Source organism: Leptodactylus fuscus, chromosome 1, assembly GCF_031893055.1.
Source record: "Leptodactylus fuscus isolate aLepFus1 chromosome 1, aLepFus1.hap2, whole genome shotgun sequence".
In the NCBI taxonomy this organism is placed as follows: domain Eukaryota; kingdom Metazoa; phylum Chordata; class Amphibia; order Anura; family Leptodactylidae; genus Leptodactylus; species Leptodactylus fuscus.
In genome coordinates this window covers 111,108,583-111,134,397 of record NC_134265.1, presented here as the reverse complement: position 1 = coordinate 111,134,397, position 25,815 = coordinate 111,108,583, and the positions used below count along the sequence as shown (strand labels likewise).

Here is a 25,815-nt window from a genome sequence, read left to right as displayed (position 1 = left end):
AAGTGCACCCTCGGCTCTGCTACATCAGAGCCGAGGGTGCGCTTGAACCCTTGTGCAGCCTCGGCTCTGCTACATCAGAGCCGAGGGTGCGCTTGAACCCTTGTGCACACTCTGCTTCATCAAGCTAATAGAATGCATTGGCCAGCGCTGATTGGCCAATGCATTCTATTAGCCCGATGAAGTAGAGCTGAATGTGTGTGCTAAGCACACACATTCAGCACTGCTTCATCACGCCAATACAATGCATTAGCCAGTGCTGATTGGCCAGAGTACGGAATTCGGCCAATCAGCGCTGGCTCTGCTGGAGGAGGCAGAGTCTAAGGTCGGACCTGAATGGAGACTGGTGTGGAGCGATCTTAGACTCCGCCTCCTCCAGCAGAGCCAGCGCTGATTGGTCGAGTTCCGTACTCTGGCCAATCAGCGCTGGCCAATGCATCCCTATGGGAAAAAGTTTATCTCACAAAAATCACAATTACACACCCGATAGAGCCCCAAAAAGTTATTTTTAATAACATTCCCCCCTAAATAAAGGTTATCCCTAGCTATCCCTGCCTGTACAGCTATCCCTGTCTCATAGTCACAAAGTTCACATTCTCATATGACCCGGATTTGAAATCCACTATTCGTCTAAAATGGAGGTCACCTGATTTCGGCAGCCAATGACTTTTTCCAATTTTTTTCAATGCCCCCGGTGTCGTAGTTCCTGTCCCACCTCCCCTGCACTGTTATTGGTGCAAAAAAGGCGCCAGGGAAGGTGGGAGGGGAATCGAATTTTGGCGCACTTTACCACGCGGTGTTCGATTCGATTCGAACATAGCGAACACCCTGATATCCGATCGAACATGTGTTCGATAGAACACTGTTCGCTCATCTCTACTGATAATGTAAAAAAAAACACACCAGCTTGTGCCAAGTGCATGCATGACTGATTCAGGAGATATAGTAGAAAGCGGGCAGTGAATCAGCTCTGTAAAGGGATTTAGAGAGCAGACAGATATTTCCTTACATGTTTTAATACCATGTGAAATATAACCAATATCATTTTCTGTTTAGCATAATCTAAGTGATGAAACAGTTGCCAATGTAGTTTTCAAGTCTGTTCTTGCTACAGTAAACTTGTGTTTTCCTGATCTTGCTCCATAAGCCAGTGTACTTTATTCCTATGGTAAAGTAGACTTTATACCAATGATGACTGACACATACAAATAAGAAAGATAAGCTGTAAGGTTATGTAAGTCGAGGAAGTAGCAAGTGAAACTCAGCCCGCAACTGATCAGTATTTAAAGCATGTGCGAGTGGTGGAAAAAAACAGAACTTCTAGAGATAGATAGATATGGGGAATACTGCAGACTTTCTAGGTATTATTCTGAGGCCATGAAAGTTAACTATTCAGTTACAATACATTATATACTCCTTCAATAACATTCTGGTTTTAATCAATGTAATAAAAATTAGTTTTTATTATCCCTCTATACAGCATACATGGATGATACATAGATGCGTAGTAGTTTGCCAAAAAAGTAGAAAAATAGAGTATTTTCTGTGGTTATACCCTCCATCTATGTGAGGAAAATTCATTTACTAGGGTGTTATAAAGGATTTTTAGCCACATGAAACCTAAAAAACCTTATAAAATACTGTGGTAAGGGCAGGTTCACACCTGTGCCCGATCTCCATTTTGCAGGTTTCCGCTTCCTGCCCCAGAAACTAGACTGGAGATGGAAGTGTCCGCCCGTGAGCGCCTGTGAGCATCTTCTGCTCTCCGCGGCCAAACCGTATTTTTAACCGGACACAAAGTCAGACATGTAGGACTTAGTGTCCAGTTAAAAAAAACTAGTTTTGCCGCGGAGAGCAGAAGACGCTCACTGGAGCTCACCGGTGGACACTGAATGCCGGGTTTCTGTCTTCTGTTGACAGAAAACGGAAACCTGCAAAACGGAGATTGGGTGCTGGTGTTAACCCACCCTAAGATGCCTCTTGTTTGTTGAAAGTTATCTCCACTTGTCGCAAAGTGAGAGGAAAAAAATCCTTAAACTGAGAGACCTTGGGATATCACTCCTGCAGATAGCTATGGGTTTAGGCTGAGATGTCAGCACTGTTCAACACTGTGTGTCCCATGAAAACAGTGGCAAACTGGAATAAGAGCAAGTGGTGCACAAAAGCAAATCTCTGCACAGGCGGATTGTTTAATTGAAAGAATAACATGTAGTGATCCTTTGTGTACTAAAAGTGAAATTGGATGTCACATCTGAAACCAAAGGAGGCAAAGAGTGCCAACACAAACCATCAAAGGCACTCGTACAACATTTGGTACAAGCCAGCACTCTCAAAAGCTATCATGCTCATGGCAAGGCAGCAATGGAGGCTGAAAAGAAGGTCTATCTTCTTCAAGGATGAGTCCTGTTTTCATCTTGGATTCAATGAAAACCAGATATTGGTCTGGAGACCACATGGGAAATACCATGAGCAGGCCTTCCTAAGGGAACATCACACTGGTCCTATTCCCAGGATTATGGTGTGGGGTGGCATAATTTATGGCAACAGGACCCCTCTGGTCTTCAATTCAGATACACTAGCAGCTCAGCATTACATTGATCTGGTTGTGGAACCAGTGGTAGGGTTATTTCTCCAAAGTGTCATAGGAGCTGTCTCTCAACAGGACAAAGCCAGGCCACATGTTGCTTGTACTACTGTGAGCAGCCTTTGTGACTTAATCATGCTACCATGGTCTGCACTGTCTCTGGACATGTCTCCCATCAAGCACATATGGGCGTCATTGGTTGGGAACTGCAAAGATTGTTGTCAGTAGCCAATCTTGATGATGCCAAGACATATAAGTGCATGCATTTCTCCATTTGTCATATTCAGTATGACATGAATAAATCTGTACTGAATAAATCAAAATGTTCTGACTAATTTGTTTTCATTGTTTTTAACAATTTGCATATCATTAACATATCTATTAAATCCATAATTTCCATAACGCAAAGACTTTTCCTTCTTGGTTCTGAAATTTCAATGTGGATGAGTTTATATATTTTATAGGCGTCAAGAAGTAAAGATGTGTACCAGTCCAAGGCTCCATGTTGTAGAAACGCAGCTTTTTTTTTGTTGCAGATTTTGATGTGATGTTTTTGAGCCAAAGCCAAGCGTGTCTACAAAAGGAATGGAAATGTATAGAAAGTACTTATACTTCTATCTTCTCAATCCACTTGGCTTTGGCTCAAAAAAATGCAACAAAATCTGCAACAAAAAAGCTGCCTGTCCATGGGGCCTCAGCCTAATACTGGTAATCCTGACCAATATATCCTCCCAAACAGAAGTCCTGCATACTTCTATTCAATTCATATAAAATACAAAAACTCCATTGCCTCTGGTAGATCAGTATATTAGTAGTGGTGCATCTACCATCATGCCTTCTAGTAAATGCCTCTCAGTCCGGTTGAATTTACAACTTATTGGTAGCTGTATTTCCTTAAGGGTCAGTTTGCATGACATTATTACTACCCATTTAGTGGCTCTGTCTATTTCTGTAAAATTGTGAACACACAATATATCTAGTTGAAAAAAAAAACAAGGAGGAGGGTCTTTTTTTCGCAAGTGCTTTTTGGCTGTGGATCGCTACATGGAGAATTAGCCTCAAAGTGTAACTGATGCAAATCAATTGGGCATCTAAGTTCTGAATCTGTTTTATTTTTTTTGATGGATAAAAAAGTATGGTAGGATATTCTTTTCTCTGTCTCCATTTGGGCAGTTTTATGTCTCCTTTTTTGACAGACAGCAATAATGTGGGATGAATATGAATTCCAGTGACTGAACATGTCTCTTTAAGAAAAATATTTGAGTCTTTACACTCTTTGTCCTTAGTCTGCTTGGATATGAATAGCAGAGGTATTGTCTGGTAATTTTCCTGACCTGGCATGAATCTTCTACTGTCTTTGTACCATCTGTTTTACTATATAAACAACAATCTGCAGTTTGGATTCCAACAAATGCAAGTGAAGACATGCAAGCCAGGATTTACATTTTATCTGGCAAGCCAGCTGGCAACGCAACCTCACTGAGATGAAAAACAAAAAACAAAATAAAAAAAACCCTTGCCCTCATGTATGAGATCTTTCTCCAGATCAATGGTCTTCTCTGTGTTACTAGTTGTAACATCTGATTCTATTTGTGTTGGAAAGCAATGTTATAACATTAAAGGGAACCTGTCAGCTGGTTTGGAACCACTGAACTGCCAGCATGCTGGTATGCCCCAAACCTATGTATATTAATGCTGCCCCTCCTTGGAATATGTACAGGATAGATCAATAACTTACCAGCCTGGTGAGCCTAGGAGATCACATTGGCGCAGGTGCATTGTCCCCAGTAAAGTTAAATTCAGTAAACCTTGCTTCAATGTGCAGGGCCAAAGAAGACTCCTGGACCAACTTGCCAGTGAGTTATCTCTACACAATCTGGGGATAGCCTCTCTGCTGCATTAGGTGAACTATAGAAAGACACCCCTCCAAAATAAAAGATATACCTAACCCAGTTGCATGATGGAGCCCCACTAATTAGGCCATGCCTAAATCAAAAACTCCCTTGTTTTGGCCCCTACATAGTATAACACCCCCTTTTTTCGGCCCCCACATGATACATGACCCCCTTTTTTGGTCCCCCACATACACAGTTTATGACCCCCTTTTATATTCCCCCCTTCCCACACACACACAGTCTAAGTTAGGCTGCTACTGATAAATTTTACTCACCTATCCACTGAGAGCGGCCTGAACAGGAGTGCGGACAGGTGAGTAAAAATTATCAACTGTTATCTATTGCAATATCACAGTAAGTAGCTGCAAATTTAAAAAAATGCCACCCCCTCAGTTTATTCCATGAGGACTGTCAATAAAAAAATGGCTGAATTTCATTGGTCTTTCTTTTCTGACCCAACAATTGATCCATTTTTAATGTCCCCCTCCAGTAGCCCACAGTTTATTGTCCCCAATCAACTACCCCCATGGTTTAATGTCACCTTCCTGATCCCCCTTTAATTTCCCCCAGTTTAAACTGGGGCACCAGGAGAGGGACCTCATACTGTCGGGTAATAGGAGATGAACATTATAATGTGGGGGCATATAATGGGTGACTATAGGAGCATTATACTGTGTGGGGGCACATACAAAAATGGATCAGAGTGGGCGGAGTCAACATAGAAGAAGGTGGTGCTAAATTTGCCATGGTGCGCCGCTCATATTGTCCCTCTTTCTGTCCTTTGAAAGTTGGGAGGTATATAATAGGGCTAATCCACTAATACCTACCTGCTGCATGTCAATATTACGTTGGTTCACACTAGCAGGACTTTTCTCTCCACCGATTTTAAGCGAAATCTGTGGCGGAATCTCGTACTAAGACTCCAGCATAGATGTGAACCTAGCCTGAGAATAGGTTTATAGGGGCTAACCACATATGAAAGTCATATTATATATGTACATGAAAAATGACTCATTTTCATATACATATATAAGGCTGTATAATATTATTATATCAATCAGATCCCAGGCCAGAGAGAATTAAAAAACAAACTGCAGAATTGATTCAGTACCTAATTCTCTTCCTGTTCTGGAATGCACCTAGAACCCTAGAATATCACTGAAGCACATACATTGTACATGTACATGTACATTGACGTCACAACAGTGTCCTGATGGTGTACAGTGTCACAATGATGTCTGTATTTTTATACCCTGTATCTTGATGCTGGATGGAGGGAGTATATCAGAATGATGCCTGCTGGAGTCCTGTATACTTGTCTGTTTCAGCTATGACTGTTTTTTTTAGCCACTGACTTGCTTGCTACTACAGACAGGCAGCTAAACATCAGTGCTGAAGCAGAGGTCATCTTTATGAATAGGGCTCTGGGCAATTGCCCAATTTTCCCCTCCTAGCATCGGTCCTGTGCACACTGGAGAAATACAATTCATCATTTCATTTCATAATTTAAATAACTTCTGACATGTCATTGAAAATATGTCTCTAAAATCCAGAGAGCCCCACAGGGGGTACAGTATCTGAAACATCTCATGACATTTCATAACATTCTTCAAAAACCTAGGTATTTGCTTGAATCAGCATTACTGTCTTGGTCTGTGCTATTGGTGCTGCTCTCTCCTTTTGTTGCTTATGTCTTTGTGATACTCTCTGGAAATGTTGTAGGAGCCCGTTGCCCAAATTCCACTCCAACTACGCCAACAAGGGTTATTTCAAGCGATGCTCACCTCCCACTACTCCAACATTGCAACTTGATTTCCTCTTCTTGACTGTACTAGTGTCATTGTCAAGAAATACACAGTCACTAGTGTTTATTGAGGTAGATGATGTTTAGCATAACAGATTAGTATCAGTTGCTCGGTAGTAAGAAAGTCAAGATCAACATCAGCAGTCCAACGTGACAGCCATTTCTCGCTCAATACTCACCGTATTCTATTATCAGGCACACAACAGATTCACTAGAGTGGGCTTCAGAAACAGACATGGATGGAACGTCAGAGTGGTAGTAATAGAGGTCCAGAGAGAAGATATAAAGATGTGAAGGTGCACAAAAACCATTTTATATGAGAGTTTTCCCACCCAGCGTGACTACAAGGTGTCAGGTCATAGTGCACAAAGACTCTATGTAGAGTGGCGCCAAAGAGACAATGCCTGCTGCACAGCAAATGGTCACAACCTGGTTTCACCCGTTTTGGAAAATCACCTCACTGCCTTCTTTCCAGAAAATACCAGACTAATGTAGACACAGTGACTCAGCAGCAGAACACGGTATGAGGGCGGGTTTACACCAGCGCCCGGTCTCCACTTTGTAGGTTTCTGTCTTCTGCCCGAGAAACTGGACAGGAGACTGAAACCAGCAGTCAGTTTTCAAACCCATTCATTTGAATGGGTTGGCAAAGTGTCCGCCTGTGAGTGTCTTCTGCTTCTCCGTGGCGAAACCGGTATTTTTTTAACTGGACACAAAGTCAGACATGCAGGACTTTGTGTCCGGTTAAAAAAAAAAGGTTTCGCCACAGAGACCAGAAGACGCTCACGGGTGGACACTGACTGCTGAGTTTCCGTCTCCTGTCCAGTTTCTCGGGCAGAAGACGGAAACCCACAAAGCGGAGACCGGGCGCAGGTGTGAACCCGTCCTCACAGTGTTAAATCATATAGTGCAATAAGTCATTAGCATATTCAACATAATACATGTCATAAAATGGACAATAGAGGGCACAAATCCCAAGTAAATATACACATCAGTTAAACAGGCCAATCCTGGGTAAGGCTCTAAGCAAGTCACCCACCTAAGGTCATTGTGTAGAAGCTGGTGGCTCCTACCACCTTACATTGTGAACACCTATTACAGGGCATTTATTCTAAAAATTCCAACATCCCAGGGCTAGTAGTGTGCAGATGATGCCAGGGAGGAGGCCCATGGTGGTGGCTCTTCACCTGTGTCATTCTGCCAAATTCTCTTACAGTTCGTGGGGCACCACAATGGTGAGAGAATTCTACATGGATGATAGTAGAAGGCTCTAATAGGGCACTTTCTGTTGCAGGTCTCCTACATACTGATGAATTGGGGTTCCCTTGATGGTGGGGTATACAAGTGGACCTGGACGTTAGTGGCCTGGTCACCCCCTCCCCTTCTGTCACTTACAGGAGAGGAGAGAATCTTGGTGACTGTCTAACCCAAAGCCATTTAAATCCTCAGAGACAGAATACTACCTGGCTGAATAGAATGTCCGCAATGGGACATTTAAACGCGATGACTGCAAGGCATGCGATGTTGTCCTTAAAAGTGACTAGGTACAATATGTTTCAACTCGTTCCTTTGATGCCACTAATAATTTTATCAACTGTTGGACAGCAGGGGTGATGTGTGTGGCTACCTTCCCCTACCCTCTCAACTACATTGGAAAATCCAAGAAAGAGTTCCGACTGCGGATACTCAATCATGTACGGTCCATAGTGTGCAAAGAACACAGGACCCTCAGCACTATGTTTGGGAATATAGTGAAGGGAATCCTCGATGCTTATGCTTTCAGGGTATTAAACTAGTTTGGCAACCAATGAGAGATGGAGTGCATTTTCTGCTATCAGAGTGCAAAGACACTTGACCTAAATTAATCTATTTCATTTGCATCTTTCATGTAGCTTCTTTATGGATCTATTCAGTTTCTCTTTCTGATCTTCTGTTCATGGGTTTGACAATATTGGTGGTTATTAGTAAGATGATCCTATGATTTATGCATATGACATCATGTATAATGTGGCATTCACCAGCCTCTAACAATGTTTTGTGTGTCATGATTTCAGAGACTCTGTGAGGCATGCAATAGGACAGGGGCGTAACTACTGTGGTAGCGGATGCCACAGGGTCCGGGACATTAGGGGGCTTGTTATATGCTAGACTTTAATCATATGTCAACTCTGGTACATGCTCAGAAGTGAATAACGGTATTCTCTGTATCCCATTACCTCTATACCTGAGTGCAGTATTAACTATTATTTCAATAGTCCTCCTGATTGGATAGTGCTTATAACACACTATTTTGTAATTTTTATACTAATAATGCATCAATCCTCCTTCTATTATATTCCACTTCACAATTGCATATCATTACTCATGCAGATGTAATGCACAATGGCAAAATGACTCTGGCCATACTGCGTGAGTTATTTATTTTTATATCGTTGATTTTCCTTGGGTCAAATGTGGCTCTATATTTTATAACCCGAAGGACAGCTCCATTGTCTTTTTGAGCCATCCTCTCTTTGATTAGCCTCCTATTAGAGTTACTCGGTCCGCTATATATTCATGTATATGATTGGTATGTACCACACATTAAACCAATTGTAACATACTTACCTCTACTTCCTCGAACCAGCGCTGTAAATAGTGAGGCGGGGTAGCGTCCTCACTACCTAGTTAACAGACCTCACCTTCAGGTATACGTCCTTCTGGGGAGTGTCCTGCAATCCGATCGGTCCAACACTGCTTATGTCAGTAAAAGGGGCAGAGCAGATAGATGGGATACGGCTTTTTAAATCCTGCTTCTTCCAGTATTCAGCGTTGGCTATTCTAGTACTGGTGCCCACCATCCCAGTAAATGCAAATCTTATACTTATGAAGGACCTTATCTTTATTTACTTCTCCTGATGAACTCTTAGATACTCTGCAATAGGGGGAAATGCGCTGAGAATCTTAGGAATCTAATACATCATGCTTATATCTTATACACAATATAATGTAATTTGAGTAGTGACAGCTAAACATAATGTCACGTATGGGCCGTCCTAGCACATGACGCTGGTGCAGCTGTCAGGACTCAACTCACTCCACTCACTCAATATTTCATTCACCCTTCATTCAGGCTACAAATTGAGTGTAAGTTGTTCCCCAAAACAGTCCATGCGCCCCTAAATACACACCGCCACCACCACTGATTTGACTCACATACATCAAAAGCTAATGGGTTCATACAGCATCTCAAAATAACCTTGAATTTAACAATTTAATACCCAAAGGGAAGTTAACAAGAATAACATAACATGGCAACACAGCTTTAAAAATAAATTGGAGGAAAACAGAATAATACTTAAAAGAATCTTTCCAGGAGCTTGGAGATCTTCTGTAGTGAAAATGGACACATCCAGTTCTCTTAGCTGACTCCATAGATGTGACAAAAGCTCTAGGTCTCCCAGGCACACCTCACTGCCAGGGTGCTCCCCTCCTCTCAATCCCCAATTCAGGATCCTGAGAAAGAAGGATGTTTTCCTGGCTGTGAGAAAGCTGTGTCTCTGTCCTGGCTCTGGATGTCAGCCCAGGGAACTCCCCTTATTGTCTCAGAGTCACTAAACCAAAACATCATAAAGCAATAAAACAACATCTGGTCAGCCAGAGAAAGGCAAATTCTCCTCTGACCCCCATGTATACACGCAAACCACTGAGGTACATTGATAACACATCAATATAAATAAGTAATATTACATAGCTTATTTCATCACATCTCCCCCTTTATTTGCTGCATGACTTATAAATGGCACACACCATTAGTAAATGTTTGCAGACTCATAAACCATTATCGAGTGACCATGCCATGATAATATCGGGAACTCGGACCCTGCACACCTTACCAGCCTGCGGGCCTTTACTCTTTGAGTTCAAGGCTGAATGAGGAAACTGCAAACTGCTGTACACATCAGCAACTGATAATTTAGGACACTTATGGTCGGGAATCTGGTGTTAGGGGGTGATCCGGTATTGTCCTTTATGATCCTGTACAGCATCTCCTTTAGTAATGGATCGTCCCCTACATGATCACTATGGGCCACTTCTTTCTCCTGCAGAACCTTGTGCCTAAACTCCGCCACAGGCCGCATACTCACAAAGTGTTTATGCTCTCCAGCTTCCCATCCCCAGACTCTGTACTAAAGGAAGGCGAGGAGGAAAGTTGCAGCCTCTCTACTAGGCCATTCCCTTGGGAAGCTGGCTGGGTTCCATCTAAGACAGCATTGGTTATGGGACCCTCGGGGAACCCTGCTATAACGTTGGTCCTAGTCTTCTCCCCCAACACTGGTTCTGGTACTTAAACCACTTCAGGTTCACTGATATCTTCTTCCTCCCAAGTCTGAGTGGAGACACTCTTAAGCCTCATGCCCTGAGCCCCACCTCATGCCTGCTCTGGGTCCTCTTCTTGAGTGTTGGCATGTCCCAGATCCACACTCAGACCCCTAGGGCATTGAGGTATTGTTTCAGAGAATCCATCCTGGTAGTCTCTCAGGTTTCCTCTAGCCCTGACCGCTAGCTGGGAGAGTTCTTAGGGATTCGTCACCTCCCCCTAACTTCTATATGTGGGGACATCTCAAGTTCTGGCACAGGTTTAACCGTTCCATGTCCTCCCTCCCCTCGGGCCTACGCCCATTATATCATGTATTCAGTTAAAAATTAGGGGTTCAGACTGATCTTTCTTCATGCAATGAATGGAAAGGGGAGGGGCTGATTTTCTTCACAGCCTCCTCACACATCTGCAAACAGCTTTTTCTTTGCACTGGACTGAACATGTAAGATAAGTCTAGTTATGGCTGCTTATGTTATTGCTGATAGGATTTGAGTTATAGACGGCAAGCAGCTTTCTTGACTCAGATTTCTCTTTCTGTGTCAGGGATCTGTTGAGCTGTACAGTGCCCTGTGCTGCAGCCATAATGGGGAAATTAGCAGCAGAAGAAAAAGTGATTAGAATATTACGGTATATATGAAAATTGCTGCAGGTACCCTGTCAGCATCATAGGAGGAAAGGGGCAGGGGAACTACAGGCAGAAAGTGAAATCTGCACGTACCTCTTGGCTCTTGACAGCCCAATGAGCGTTTCCATGTGTATAAAGTGGGCTCCCAGGTGCTCTGAGCCCCAACACCTGCCCAGGTTTGCCAGGGATTAATGCTGGACCTGACTGTTCCTGTAAGAAGACCTGGTATAATGTACATATAGTCTTTTCTCTACACGGCGGTTAGGCTGTACAACCAACACCGAGCTAAGCAGAGATCATTCCATACAGAGAACTGAAAGATCCTTAAGTTGTGATATCCCTCCTACTATTTTTAACCTTTATTTTTTATCTGTACCTACTGTCACTGTAATGCCTCTACCGTCGATATTTTGTATTATTATTGTATTATCCATGCTGCTGTAACACATTGTCTTTCACCATGGTAGGACTATTAAAGGATTATCTTATTTTATCTTATCTTATATATGTCGCAGCGAAATGATGAAACTGGGGATTTGATCAAATCCCGGGAGATGTTAAAATAACAACTCTGTTGGGTCATTTCCCTAAAGAAAGTCACTGATTTGATCAAATCTCTGACCTGTTTTAATGAAATGCTGAAATAGCACAAGTCAGGACTCGCACAGCTCTGTTTCACTTTCGCTTTACCTCACCACTGTATGAAGCGCCGCGCTTCTGACGTGACACACATGAAAAATGGGTTCAGATATAGAAAAAATCAAACTCTGACCGAATTTGTATCTGAAGAACAGTTTACTGAAAGTATCAGGACGTTTTTGAACAAGCGGCATGATAAAGAAAAACCTTTGTGGACTCACAAAGGATAGAAGAAGCTATCACAGTCATTGAACAAAGGACACATACACAGGACTATTATGGAAAAAATACAATGTTATGGAAGTAGGTACTAAAAAAATCTTTGATTTTGAAGAGAAAGTCTGACTCCGATCCAGTTGTGAAAATAGTGCCAACGGAAAATTTTTACCACATACTTCGAGAAACCCATCAGTCAACTGGCCACAGAGGAAGAGATAAAATGCTGTATAGTTTGAAATTGAAATACCTAATACCTACTTCAGTTGTACTGGAGTTTTTAAAGCTGTGCACGGTATGTCAGTCTAAAAAAATTTTTTCCAGCAAAAGGAATCGTTGTTTGCCCAATTGTGTCTAGCAACTTCAATCATTGTGGCCAAGTCGATTTAGTTGACTTACAGTCCACCCCAGATAGAAATTACAAATGGCTATTATAATAGCAGGACCACGCAACGAAATTCAGCTTTCTTCGACCGTTGACTTCAAAAAGAGCTACTGAAGTAGCAATGGAGCTATTAAAATTATTTTTGGAAGAAGGTTGTCCTCATATACTACAAAGCGACAATGGCCGTGAGTTTACGGCTGCTGTCATACAAAAATTAACATGCAAAATTTTAAATGGTAGGCCTAGACATCCAGCTAGTCAAGGATCTGTTGAGCGATCAAATCAAGATGTTAAAGCTATGTTACGTGCTTCGCTCATTGACAATGACACAAAAAATTGGGCTATAGGTTCAATTCCAAAAGAATTCCTCTTTTCATTGAACCATTAAACGATCACCTTACAAAGCTTTATTTGGAACAGAACCAAAAACAGGACTCCAATCTTTTCACATTTCGAAAGAGTTGCTTGAAAAACTTGTTACCAAAGAGGACTTGGATCTACTTCTTAATCAGAAGGACCATGACATTATTTTAACACCAGAAGACTTAACAGCAGCTTCGTTAGAGAACAACAATGACGACGCTTCAACTTCAAAAGATCTGCCAGTATTTGAATTAATTGATTACAATGCTTCAACTGTTATAGTGTGTTATTTCATCATTTCACTAAAACAGGTCAGGGATTTGATCAAATCACTGACTTTCTTTAGGGAAATGACCCAACAGTTCTTATTTTAACATCTCCCGAGATTTGATCAAATCCTTAGTGTCATCATTTCCCTGCGACATATACACTTTGTAATAAAATGAATGCCTGAGCTAATTTTTTCCTTTTATTTTTCTTACAGGAAAGGCTGAGGTGATAAATGCTCGTGAAACTGCCCCAATATATGCCACAGAGGGAATGTATGGAAATAACTCAGAGTTATCACTAAGAGGTAACATCACAAAGTCCTGAATTTGTTTCCTTATGGGAATGGATATTTTTTATCAGCCTTCCCAGAAAACTTAGTATTAAATAAAAGAGAATAGATTTGGAGGGTTATCAGTCCCTCAAACTCGACCTTTATTAGTAATTTTAAAAGCCCCCCCCAAAATAGTGGAACCGTTTGACTACCACCAATAATAGGAGATATTAAAAGGTGGAATGGAGTGGTAATAACGTCCTAAATATGTAAGTCTCTCGGGAAAAGGCCTTAATGTTCGACCTATAAAATCCACCTGACATAGACTCACTAGCCTTAGGCTGAGTTACTGGTCTAACTGTTTTTTGTTATTTGGTTTCATGAATCATCCACAACCCCCACATACTAGAGGACAGGCATGCATACAATCGAGCTGAGCCGATGTTAGGACTGGCCGCTGGTGTGGCTATACATTACAGCCGACCTGAGCGACTACACGCTACTAACACATATTGATGCTATGCAACATTGCAGGCCTTATTTACCGTATTTTCGGACTATAAGACGTACTGGACTATAAGACGAGGAGGAAAATAGGGAAAAAATATCTTGAAGCAAAAAATGGTAAAATATTTAATATATGGAAGTTGTAGTTTTGCAACAGCTGCAAGGCCACATTGACAGGTGACCCTGCAGCTGTACGGGGATGCATAGAGTGTTTTTTTTTTTTTGCGGGGCCAGATGTACTTTTTAGTTATAACCATTTTGGGGAATATCTATTGCTTAGATCACCTTTTATTGAAAAAAACCCCGGCAGTTTAGCAATTGTGATATTGACGTTCACCATACAGGAAAACTATTAGTAGACTGGGCATTTTCGGACACAGGAATACCTAATGTGTATGTGTTTGACATATGATTTTTTACTGTTATATATATTCTAGGGAAAGGAGGTGATTTAGAACTTTTACTTATTTCATTTTTTTATTATATATTTTTAAAGCTTTTTTTTTTTTTAACCATTTTATTCCCCCCCGGCTCCCGGCTGTCACCCGAACAGGTTGGCTCCTGCGATATCGCCGCACAGGAACCAGCCTGCAACTTTACAGCTACGGGAACGGTGGGGACCGGCCCTGGGGGAGAAGGGGCCGCCATTACAGACCCGGCATCCGCTGTAATAGAGAGGCGGATGGCGGCGAGGGATAGACGTCGGCACAGGTGCCGGGGCCTGAGACATCGCTGCCCTGCCCTGCATGAAGCCAGCAGCAGCAGGAGCGATGCTGATATTCCCGGCGGGGGGACGGAGGAGCGGAATAGCAGCATCACTCCTCCCGCTGCTGGCTTCATGCAGGGCAGGGCAGCGATGTCTCAGGCCCCGGCACCTGTGCCGGCGTCTATCCCTCGCCGGCATCCGCCTTTCTATTACAGCGGATGGCGGGTGGCCACATTCAGACCATAAGAAGCACCCTTCTTTTCCCCCCAAATTTGGGGGAAAAAAAGTGTGTCTTATAGTCCGAAAAATACGGTAAATAGCTCGCATTGTCTCTGATAAACCGGCTTTTGTCTGGTGAAACGGACCGTCAGGCCGAGCTTTTAATCTACTAATGTGTTGACAATTGAGCGTGTGTGGGGTGGAGGGTTTTAAATAGGAGGGAGTGATAACTACATTCCCTGCTAGTATGTATTAGGCCCTAACATCGGCTCAGCCGTATGCATGCCTGTAATCTAGTATGTGGGGGTTGTGGGTGATTCATGGAACCAAATAACAAAAACCAGATAGACCAGTAACTCAGCCTAAGGCTAGTGAGTCTATGTCAGGTGGATTTTATAGGTCGAACATTAAGGCCTTTTCCTGACAGACTTACATATTTAAGACATTATTACCCCTCCATTCCACCTTCTAATATCTCATATTATTGGTGATAGTCAAACGGTACGACTATTTTTGGGGGGCTTTTAAAATTACTAATAAAGGTCAAGTTTTAGTGCATTTCATTTTTGGTTTGTTAGTTTTCTAATTAGTGCACATATTTTTTGCATTTATATTTACTTGTCGGTCAGTTATCAGTCCTTCACCTTTATAAATATTACTTAGCTACAAGGCTCTCCCAACTTAGTGCTATCCACAATGAAACCGACTGCCCACAATGGGTGACATTAGAATCTGCACCGGTAGCCCCAATCTCTCTGCAAGCCTTGCTTTGGGCCCCAAGATTGGCACCCCATAATATTCATACATACATAGCATAGCAATGGTATTTTACAGTGTTGGCCAAAAGTATTGGCACCCCTGAAATTCTGTCAGATAATACTCATTTTCTTCCATAAAATGATTTCAATCACAAATTCTTTGGTATTATTATCTTCATTTAATTTGTCTTCAATGGAAAACCACAAAAAGAATTGTCAAAAAGACAAATTGGATATAATTCCACACCAAACATAAAAAAAGGGGTGGACAAAAGTATTGGCACTGTTTGAAAAATCATGTGATGCTTCTCTAATTTGTGTAATTAACAGCACCTGTTACTTACCTGAGGCACCTAACAGGTGGTGGCAATAACTAAATCACACTTGCAGCCAGTTGAAATGGATTAAAGTTGACTCAACCTCTGTCCTGTGTCCTTGTGTGTACCACATTGAGCATGGAGAAAAGAAAGAAGACCAAAGAACTGTCTGAGGACTTGAGAATCAAAATTGTGAGGAAGCATGAGCAATCTCAAGGCTACAAGTCCATCTCCAAAGATCTGAATGTTCCTGTGTCTACCGAGCGCAGTGTCATCAAGAAGTTTAAAGCCCATGGCACTGTGGCTAACCTCCCTAGATGTGGACGGAAAAGAAAAATTGACGAAAGATTTCAACGCAAGATTGTGCGGATGGTGGATAAAGAAACTCGACTAACATCCAAACAAGTTCAAGCTGCCAGGCAGTCCGAGGGTACAACAGTGTCAACCCGTACTATCCGTCGGCGTCTGAATGAAAAGGGACTGTATGGTAGGATACCCAGGAAGACCCCACTTCTTACCAAGAGACATAAAAAAGCCAGGCTGGAGTTTGCCAAAACTTACCTGAGAAAGCCAAAAACGTTTTGGAAGAATGTTCTCTGGTCAGATGAGACAAAAGTAGAGGCATCAACATAGAGTTTACAGGAAAAAAAAGAGGCCTTCAAAGAAAAGAACACGGTCCCTACAGTCAAACATGGCAGAGGTTCCCTGATGTTTTGGGGTTGCTTTGCTGCCTCTGGCACTGGACTGCTTGACCGTGTGCATGGCATTATGAAGTCTGAAGACTACCAACAAATTTTGCAGCATAATGTAGGGCCCAGTGTGAGAAAGCTGGGTCTCCCTCAGAGGTCATGGGTCTTCCAGCAGGACAATGACCCAAAACACACTTCAAAAAGTACTAGAAAATGGTTTGCGAGAAAGCACTGGAGACTTCTAAAGTGGCCAGCAATGAGTCCAGACCTGAATCTCATAGAACACCTGTGGAGAGATCTCAAAATGGCAGTTTGGAGAAGGCCCCCTTCACATCTCAGGGACAACCTGGAACAGTTTGCCAAAGAAGAATGGTCTAAAATTCCAGCAGAGCATTGTAAGAAACTCATTGATGGTTACCGGAAGCGGTTGTTCGCAGTTATTTTGCCTAAAGGTTGTGCTACCAAGTATTAGTCTGAGGGTGCCAATACTTTTGTCCGGCCCATTTTTGGAGTTTTGTGTAAAATGATCAATGATTTTACTTTTTTTTCATTCTCTTTTGTGTTTTTCCATTGCAAGCAAAATAAATGAAGATATTACCAAAGAGTTTGTGCTTGCAATCATTTTCTGGAAGAAACTGAGTATTATCTGACAGAATTGCAGGGGTGCCAATACTTTTGACCAACACTGTACTGTAATAGTTAAATAAATAGTTGTGAAACTAAATAAGAGGATGCAGCTATAGGGGATGCAGTGGCTGAAGTTGTTACCAGGTGCTGGACCCTGAGGGCTTCCATTAAATATACTACTATTTTAAATGGCAAAAAGTAGGTAGGTGCCCCATTACAGATTTTGCAATGGGGTCCAGGAGTTTAGGATTGCGCCTCTGAAACAGTATGCGTTTATATGAGGATAGAGTCTCCTAGAGTCCTAGTTCTGAAAAGGTGTGGTAGTATCAGGAAATACTAAGCTTTGGATTAGAGCTATGCAATATTTGGCATTGTGCATCCCATTGTACAATATGATTCACTTAAAGTATGAATCACCTAGAGCATAAACAGTTCAATATTTATATAGTGAATAACCATGATGTAAAAATGGGAAAAAATAAATATAAGAAATATTTCATAATCTTTACACAATATTTCACAAATAATACCTTTAAAATGGCCAAATCGGGCCTGTTATTTAAAGGGGTTATCCAGGTTTGTAACATTGATGGCTAGTGTAGGTAGGTATTCCAACTCTGTCCGATAGATTTCAATAGGACAGTGCTGCAGTACCTACACTTGCCACTACAATATGTATGGCGAGTGAGCAGCACAGCTCATGGTATGCAAATCTGCAGGGTCCTGTTAGCGCAGGTCTGATATTGATGGCCTATTCTAAGGATAGTCCATCGATGTTATAAAACTAGATAACCCCCTTAACATAGTAGTGCCTTTACTGAGAAGAAGAAGAACAAGAAGTTCATATTACAGTAACACCTGCAAAACACATGACACCAAGAAGTGGTTTTAAGCAATATCAGTTTTTCCCAAGACTGCTCTATCACAAAGGAGCCCCTCCAGAAATTTCTGTTTTGAAGTATTAAACACTGGAATTTCTGGTACCAGTTAAAATCTTAATGTAACGGCTATAAAGCTCCTGGACATATTTTCTGGTCCATGGTGGTCTCCAGCATCCTCCTTAAAGGGGTTTTCCCATCTCTTTGTTTCAGCAGCTTTGCCTTTTATTTCCTCTTCCCTCTTACTGTATTCCCCCCCCCCCCCTTCCCATCTTGCTGAACAGGACACTATGAAGGACCACAATACTTATGATTACTAGAAATCTTATATAAATGCAGATCAAATAGTATGCACATGCTTGTAGAGAATGGGCTCAGTGTTATCCATGTGTTTACATAGAGAGATAACAGACTCAGATTTATCAGCAACTGCAATTAGCTGAACTGATTGTCCTGCTGGCAGGGCTGTAGATAACAGTGAGACCAGTGAAAGATGTCACTTGTCTTATCGCACAGGTCCAGCATTATGGAAATGCTGTTTAACAATGGGAGGAATAAGTTCACATAGCAGGAAAAAAAGCATAATTTCTAAAGCAATATATTTAGGAAAAGCCTTCAATTTACATAAGCTACCAGCATAGATAGGATTCGTGAGATGGGAATATCCCTGTAAGCCCCTTCTGGCCTTTGTTTGACATCACAAACCCAGGGTCCTGTCGTGATGCTCAGTGCAACCTATGTGACCCCTGAAGCCCCTTCACCGGTCTCAGCAGTGGTCCTGAGACACATGATGTCAGATGAAGACCAAAAATATGTCCACTATAGGTGAGGCAATGTGAATATAATTTTTTTTTTCATCATCTACCCTGAGCCTTCACTTATTATACTCTGGATAATGAGGAAACCACTAAAAAGTTCACCCATCCCTAGACACTGACCAGTGGTATACCTACTATGTAGGCAGACTATGCAAATGCTCTTGGGATCATGGGGGTAGTCCATCTTTTGCTTCATTACACTGATGCAATTACTGGCAGCCACCACTAGGGGAGAAGAGTGCAAGTAGAGTTTTACAGCTTCCATTGAGTTCAATGGTAGCTGTATTAATTCCTATAAACTGAGATCTCCCTAATGGTGGTTGCACACAGTAAGTTTTATAACTCTGAGCTGCCTGGTATAAATAAATTGAAAAATACTGGCTTTTCAAAACTTTTGCCGCACAGCCATAAGATTGTGACTTTTCATTGATATGCACTGGTCTTGCCAGTTTTCTTAAAAGTTGAACTACAGGGGACAGGATTCCCACTCAAACAAATGTACTGGTGTAGATTCATGGATCGCCTGAGATACTGTATGTCAATTTATTAAGAGGCGTTGTGGTACACTTCACTCATGGCTGTTTATTAACCCTTAATAAATCTTCCCCTTGGTGTTCTCACTGAGAACCATATTTTTTTATTACCACTGGAGTCTCATATACCATCCGAGACTTCATAAATTGTAGGACAATGGGTTTGGTCTATATGGCCACCTGAGAATCTCCTAAGAACTTTGTGGGGAAAACCACACGCAAATTAAGGAGAAGGATTCTGGAGCATATTGGCAATGTGAACCGGAAAGAAATAAGCCTATTAGCTACAATATATGGGAGGTACATGGTGGCAATCCAAAATCAATATCATTCCAGGGTATCAAGGTGGCGAGACCCTCGATTGGCAGAGGTGATTTGAACAAAAAGAACATTACAGAGAGAGGCCCCATGGACCTATAGGCTCCAGAACTCCAAAGCCTTTGGGTCTTAATGAAATTATTTCTTTTACTTCAATTATTTAAAAATAATGTCCTAACCTTTTGATATGTAGCAAGCTTGGGGATGTCCTTAGGTGCCCCTCTACCCTGCCGTGTATTCTTATTGGTCTAAAGATCTCTCCACACCATTCCTTTCCCTTTCCTTTTCTCTCCTCCTTACTCTAAAGAAATTCCATCTTTAGGAAGGGGACACTATTTTGGGGGTAATGTTCCCCCTTCCCTCTTCCCTAATTGAGGGTTGTGTAGGTATATTGTGTTCCGTATTTTCATAAATAAGTTCAGATAATGAGGTTTTTACTTGAACCACAATTAATTAATTTTGGCTCCTTGATATTCTACTCCTTTTACACCATCGGTTGAGGGTAAGTCTGAGCTTTGTATAGTATATGGAATTTTCTTGTCCCATCTACATGTGGGTGTCCTAGGTAATTTACACCTATAGTTATTTTTCATCATGTGCAAAGAAGTAGCTCTTCTACAAGACATTTACCATGGATATGCAGGATACTATCGGGCCTGCCATGGAACACATTAAATATTTAAGCTGAATGGCATACTAGGTGAATATCCACATTATCTACGCAGGAGACGATTCTCTAGTTCACCTCTCCAACCTATGGAATATGCAAAACATCCTGTTACTATGCCTACTGCCTCGCTCTGGTTCTTTAATCAAGCTATGGGGGGCATAGTCTTTTAGACATGCTACTTTGAGAAAGCAGATTAGCAGAGCGGTAGGCAAGTTAACCTGTAGTCCCAGATATAAAAGGACTCACTGTGGCGCTCTGCGGGTGGATGATCTTTTTAGTTCATATGCACACCATCAGGGCATAGGGAACTGCATTTTTAACTGCAGGTATCTTCAAGGCTGGTCATACTTTTCTTCTGATGCATCCAATATGTACATGGAGGAAATGCGTTGAGCTTAGACAGAGTCTTTACTAACCAAGTGCAGAATCTCTATTATTCAGCATCCCTTTGCTAAGAATACTAAGACATCTGCTTTAGCCGGTATAATCAGTGCTCCAAAATATTCAACTTCCACTACGTGGGACTGGGAGGAGAGACCTGATGACTTGAAAATATAGCTGTGCTCCATCTTGACTTTTAAGGCAGCTGTCACGGCCATTTCTTTTCATAGATATTCAGCTAGACAAGGGGCTAGATGAGGATAGCTACTGACATGTTAAGTCCTTTCTGTGTATCCTTTGCTTCCCACACCAATAGAGGAACTTTGGGAACCCATGACTCTGCCGCCAGCTTACCAGTTGCCTTTCCCAATTCAATGTATTTGGTAGATATTGGCCACTGCATATTGAGGATATCCCAGAAGATTGGTTGTTTTGGAGATCTAGTATGATCTGCCCTCATCACAGGCATTAAACCACTCAGATAATGTGGTCAAATGCGGAGAGATTAACACTTATTGCCAGTTTACTTCAGCAGATTGATAGAAATCTCGGCAAATAAGCTGTGATCAATTTATTATCAAGAGACTCTTCTAACAAGTAAGGATTGTCCATTGGCTTTATTTGTTGGCCAGCAGTAACTTTTGATCCAACCATGAACTGAAAATCTGCAATGTAGCTCGGTTACTATAAATTTTGCCAATGATTTTTTTGCAGCAAGTTCCAGATTCCTGTGGCACATTATTAGAATATGTTGGAAATAATAACCTTGATGCACACACAAAAAAAAGCAGGAAAACAATTTGGTTAATGCATCCATTTACACAATGCAAGGATATGAAGAGAAGTATTGATCAGTTTAAAAGCAGTTCAGGAATTACGGTAAATAGAAAGAGGATTACCGGTTTGGAACTGGCTTGTCTGATCAGAGTCATCTGTTCCTTTATTAGATCTTGTCCAATAGCTTTTCATTAGCAATACAATTATTATGCAATTTCCATGGCCATATTTTCCAACAGGTACTTTCTTTCAGTATTCTCAACAGCGCAATACAAACATATTCATGGGAAATTATTATAGTTTCCGCTGAAGATATGTTCAGCATATCGGAATTGCTACAAGATCTGCCACAGGAATCTGAGGTTTGGATTTCTGCTGTGGATTTTCAGTTTGATTTGCACTAGATCAACATGAGGTTTTTCCCTGGTCAACGGAGCTAATCCATGTTTGGCTATTCTGCATTTCCATGAATAGTTTAACCTAAGCTAACCCCTCCCCCCCCCCCCCCCACCACACACACACACACACACACCTTCCAAATTACTTAGGTTACCAAAAATCTTTATTTACCTAGATTGTCGGATGATCATGCGACCACCCCAGGCACATTTTCCAATTTTCCAGTGATGTTCCGTTTCCTGAAAATGAACCTCACCCATACTAAACCAAACAAATACCCAATTCCCCCCATCACGCCATCAAACTTACCTGTCTTCCTGTCCGGATCTTCTGGTCATGGGGAATCATTTGTTCTGGGTGGCCGACACCTCTTCTTCTTGCCAGCTGCTCACACCTGATGAATAGAGCTAGAGTACCAGCCATCCAGAACAAGTGACCTTCCCTGCCCAGAATATCCAAACAGGAAGACAAGTAACTCTAGGTTCACACCTGCATTCTGGTCTCCGTTCTGTGGTTTCCGTCTTCTGCATGCAAGAAGATGGAAACCACAGACCGGGTCCGGCCGTGAGCTGCGGTGAGCGTTTTATGCTCTCCGCCACGAAACGTTTTTTTTTTAATCCGGACACAGAGTACTGCATGTCCGACTCTGTGTCCGGATTAAAGAACCCGATTTCGCGGCGGAGAGCATAAAACGCTCACCGCCGCTCACGGCCGGACAGCTTTCTCACCCATTCAAATGAATGGGTGAGAAAGACTCCTGCAGGTTTCTGTATCCTGCTCTGTTTTATGCAGGAAATGGAAACCTGCAGAACGGACACCTGGGCGCAGATGTGAACGAGCCCTAAGTATGATAGGGTGTGGGAGGGTTGAGTTAGTTAGCAAAGGCTAGTAATGGGTGGGCTAGCTCTAGATGTAGGGAGTTGGTGTGAGTGAGAAAGGAAGGGGGAGTGAGAGAAGGAGGTGTTGTGAGTCTGCTCTGAGTGAAGTGCAAGACTTCATGGTAGTTGTAGGAAAACAGAACAAGAAGAGATCCAGATGCAGAAGATGTCAGGAGTGCCCAGAGAAACCCAGAAATCACTCAAAACACTGCTAAAGGTATTTGATTGCACTTCTTAACCTATTAATAGTACTAACAGACCTTTTTTGAAAAAATATTTTTTGCCCAGAAAATCCCTTTAAGAGCCTGACAGGCACTTAAAACTTCATTTTTATTATTCTTTTTTTCTAGCGTGTGTTTACCTCCTGCTATTTATCTTCCATTAATAATCATATCATCTACAGGTGGATTGTCCATAGCAGTGCCAGGAGAGCTTCGAGGATACCAGTTAGCGCACCAACGGCATGGCAAGTTACCATGGAAACGTCTGTTTGAACCAAGCATTAAGTTAGCCCGCGAGGGATTTCCTGTTGGCTTAGGTCTGTCGCAGGGTCTTAATTCAGCAAAGGCATTTATTGAACAAGACAAGTCACTTTGGTAAGAAATGACATTTTATTTGTCACTACCATTAAAGGGATTCTATCATTAGAATCTTGTTTTTAATTTTAACTAAGCCCACGTCAGAATAGCCTCGAAAAAGGCTACTCTTCCCCTACCTTTAGAATTCTCCTCCGCGCCGCTGTTCGGTAGATATCCCAGTTTTTGTTGTTATGCTAATGAGTCTCCAGACAGCACAGACATGCAAAGTTGTTGATTTTGGATGAACATGTAACAATGACGCGGGAGAAGAAAATGGAGGTGGCACTGGAGAGCTTTCAAGCAACACAGGGGATGCCCCAGTGCTGTTTGAGCACAAGTTGTCTGGAGACTCATTAGCATGATGCCGAAAACCAGGATATCTACCGAACGGAGGCGCAGAGAAAAATTCTAAAGGTAGGGGAAGAGTAGCCTTTCTTAAGGTTATTCCAATTAGTTTAAAATATGATTCTAATGATAAGTAATGGCTCCTCTGTTGCTCCTGTTTTTATTTACACTTTGGAACCTCTAAAAATGACTGTAAAACTCCACTGTAAACCAACTTTTGCCAAATGAGTTATATGAAATTAAAATTAAGTTCATTGTATTCCTTAACACTAGACCTTTTGATACTTAAGGGGAGTATGTCAGATCCAAAATGCTTTCCGGCACTGCCCCCAATGCACTTGAGGTTGATTTGCATATTCAGAAAAGGAATATTATCTCTGAATTGTTTAATCAGTTTTTGAACATGAAGATATGTTTTTGCTCCTAGTAACAGCCCCTATCCAGCACTATTACCTGTTTGGGAGGCATTTCAGACCTGACAGATTCCCTTTAGGCTAAAGTCCCACATTGCAAAAAACACAGCATTTTTTGTTTCAGATTTAACAGAAGGGAAACGTCTAAGAGCTGCCTTTATATTTTCCATTCCTTTTCAAGCTACTCCTGACTTTTTTTTTTTTTTTTTCCATTGTCATGTCCTAAAAGGTATAACATTTGGACTTTCATTCCCATTATTCAGATCCTGTGAGTGTGAAAGTAGCCTAAGGTGCCATGTAGTGAAACTCAGCAAGAATGTGTTGTGTTTTTTCTGCAGTACCTTTTCTCCTTCTATTAAAGGGGCACTATCACTGGGAAAAGTATTTTTTAACTAATCACACCCTTGCATAGGCTTTAGAAAAACTATGCCACATCTATCTTTAGTATATGAATTGCCTCAGTGGTTTTTGAATTAGCCCATTTTTATTCATATGCAAATTAGCCTCATTGTGCACCCTCTGCTATTCTTTCCTATGTATGTGTACAGCACAGGCTGCTTTGTGTGTGCACACACAGATAGGAAAGAATAGTAGAGAGGAGTGCTGCTGGGAACTTCCTGTGCTAGCTGGAAGCTAATTAGCATATGAATAAAAACGGACTTATTCAGAAACCACTGAGGCAATCTACATACTAAAAGGTAGGTGTGGAATAGCATTTCTAAAGGCTATGCAAGGATGTGATTAGTTAAAAATGACTTTTCCCAATGATAGAGCCCCTTTAAATCTATAGGAAAAACGCTCACTAAAATGAACAGGCTGTGTTTTTTATACATACATAACTTTTCTGCAGCTCCTTTTTTCCATAATTTGTGGATGAGATTAATAATAATCTCATTCACTTTGCTGGTACTGTAAAAACACAGTTGGTGGATACAAAAGGAATAGGAAATATAAAGGAAGCATTTATAGTTCTCCTGCCTTGGCTCAAAAAAACGCAGCAAAATCTGCAACAAAAAAGCTGTGTTTCTGCAAAGTAGTGCCTTAGCCCTACTGGGTTCAGTCTAATATCTTGTGGGTTAATGTGGAACACCAAAACAAAAGCTATAGGTTTTGTCTGTACAATTTTTTCTCTCTATATATTTATTTTATTGTTTTAGGCTAAGGCCCCACAGGATAATCCACAGTGCTAAAGTGCTGCGGGAAAAACCGCGGCGGGAACGCATCTCGGTTCTTCCCACAGCGTTTTGAGCAGAAAGTTCATGGAGTTTTCCTCTAAGGACTTTCTGTTACCATTATATCTACGGGAAAGCCGCTGGCGTTTCCGTAGATATAATTGACATGCTGTGATTTCCATAATGTGCCGGCTTTGGAAATTGCAATGTGACCGTGCTGCGGTTTTAACCGCAAAGTGGGCATGGGATTCACATGAATCCCATCCACTTTGCCTGTACTGTACAACACCGCGATTTTTCCTGCAGCGTTTCTGCTGCAGACAAATCGCGACGTTTCCGGCCCGTGGGGCCCCAGCCATACTTTGCTGTCAGTTTTATTTGGCTCTAGGTTACTTGTAGAAAAACTCCAAAATCCAAAACGCT

The 25,815-nt window shown here is 41.8% G+C and overlaps 1 protein-coding gene across 1 annotated transcript in view; it reads left to right on the top strand.

Annotated features, from left to right (window-relative positions):
• The window catches only part of GGT1 (gamma-glutamyltransferase 1), a 67,955-nt gene that overhangs the window by 29,285 nt on the left and 12,855 nt on the right, over positions 1-25,815 (top strand). The window contains exons 4-5 of the mRNA XM_075276013.1: positions 13,353-13,442; positions 23,288-23,480. Coding sequence (XP_075132114.1) covers positions 13,353-13,442; positions 23,288-23,480 — 283 coding nt within the window. The remainder of the gene's footprint in view (positions 1-13,352; positions 13,443-23,287; positions 23,481-25,815) is intronic.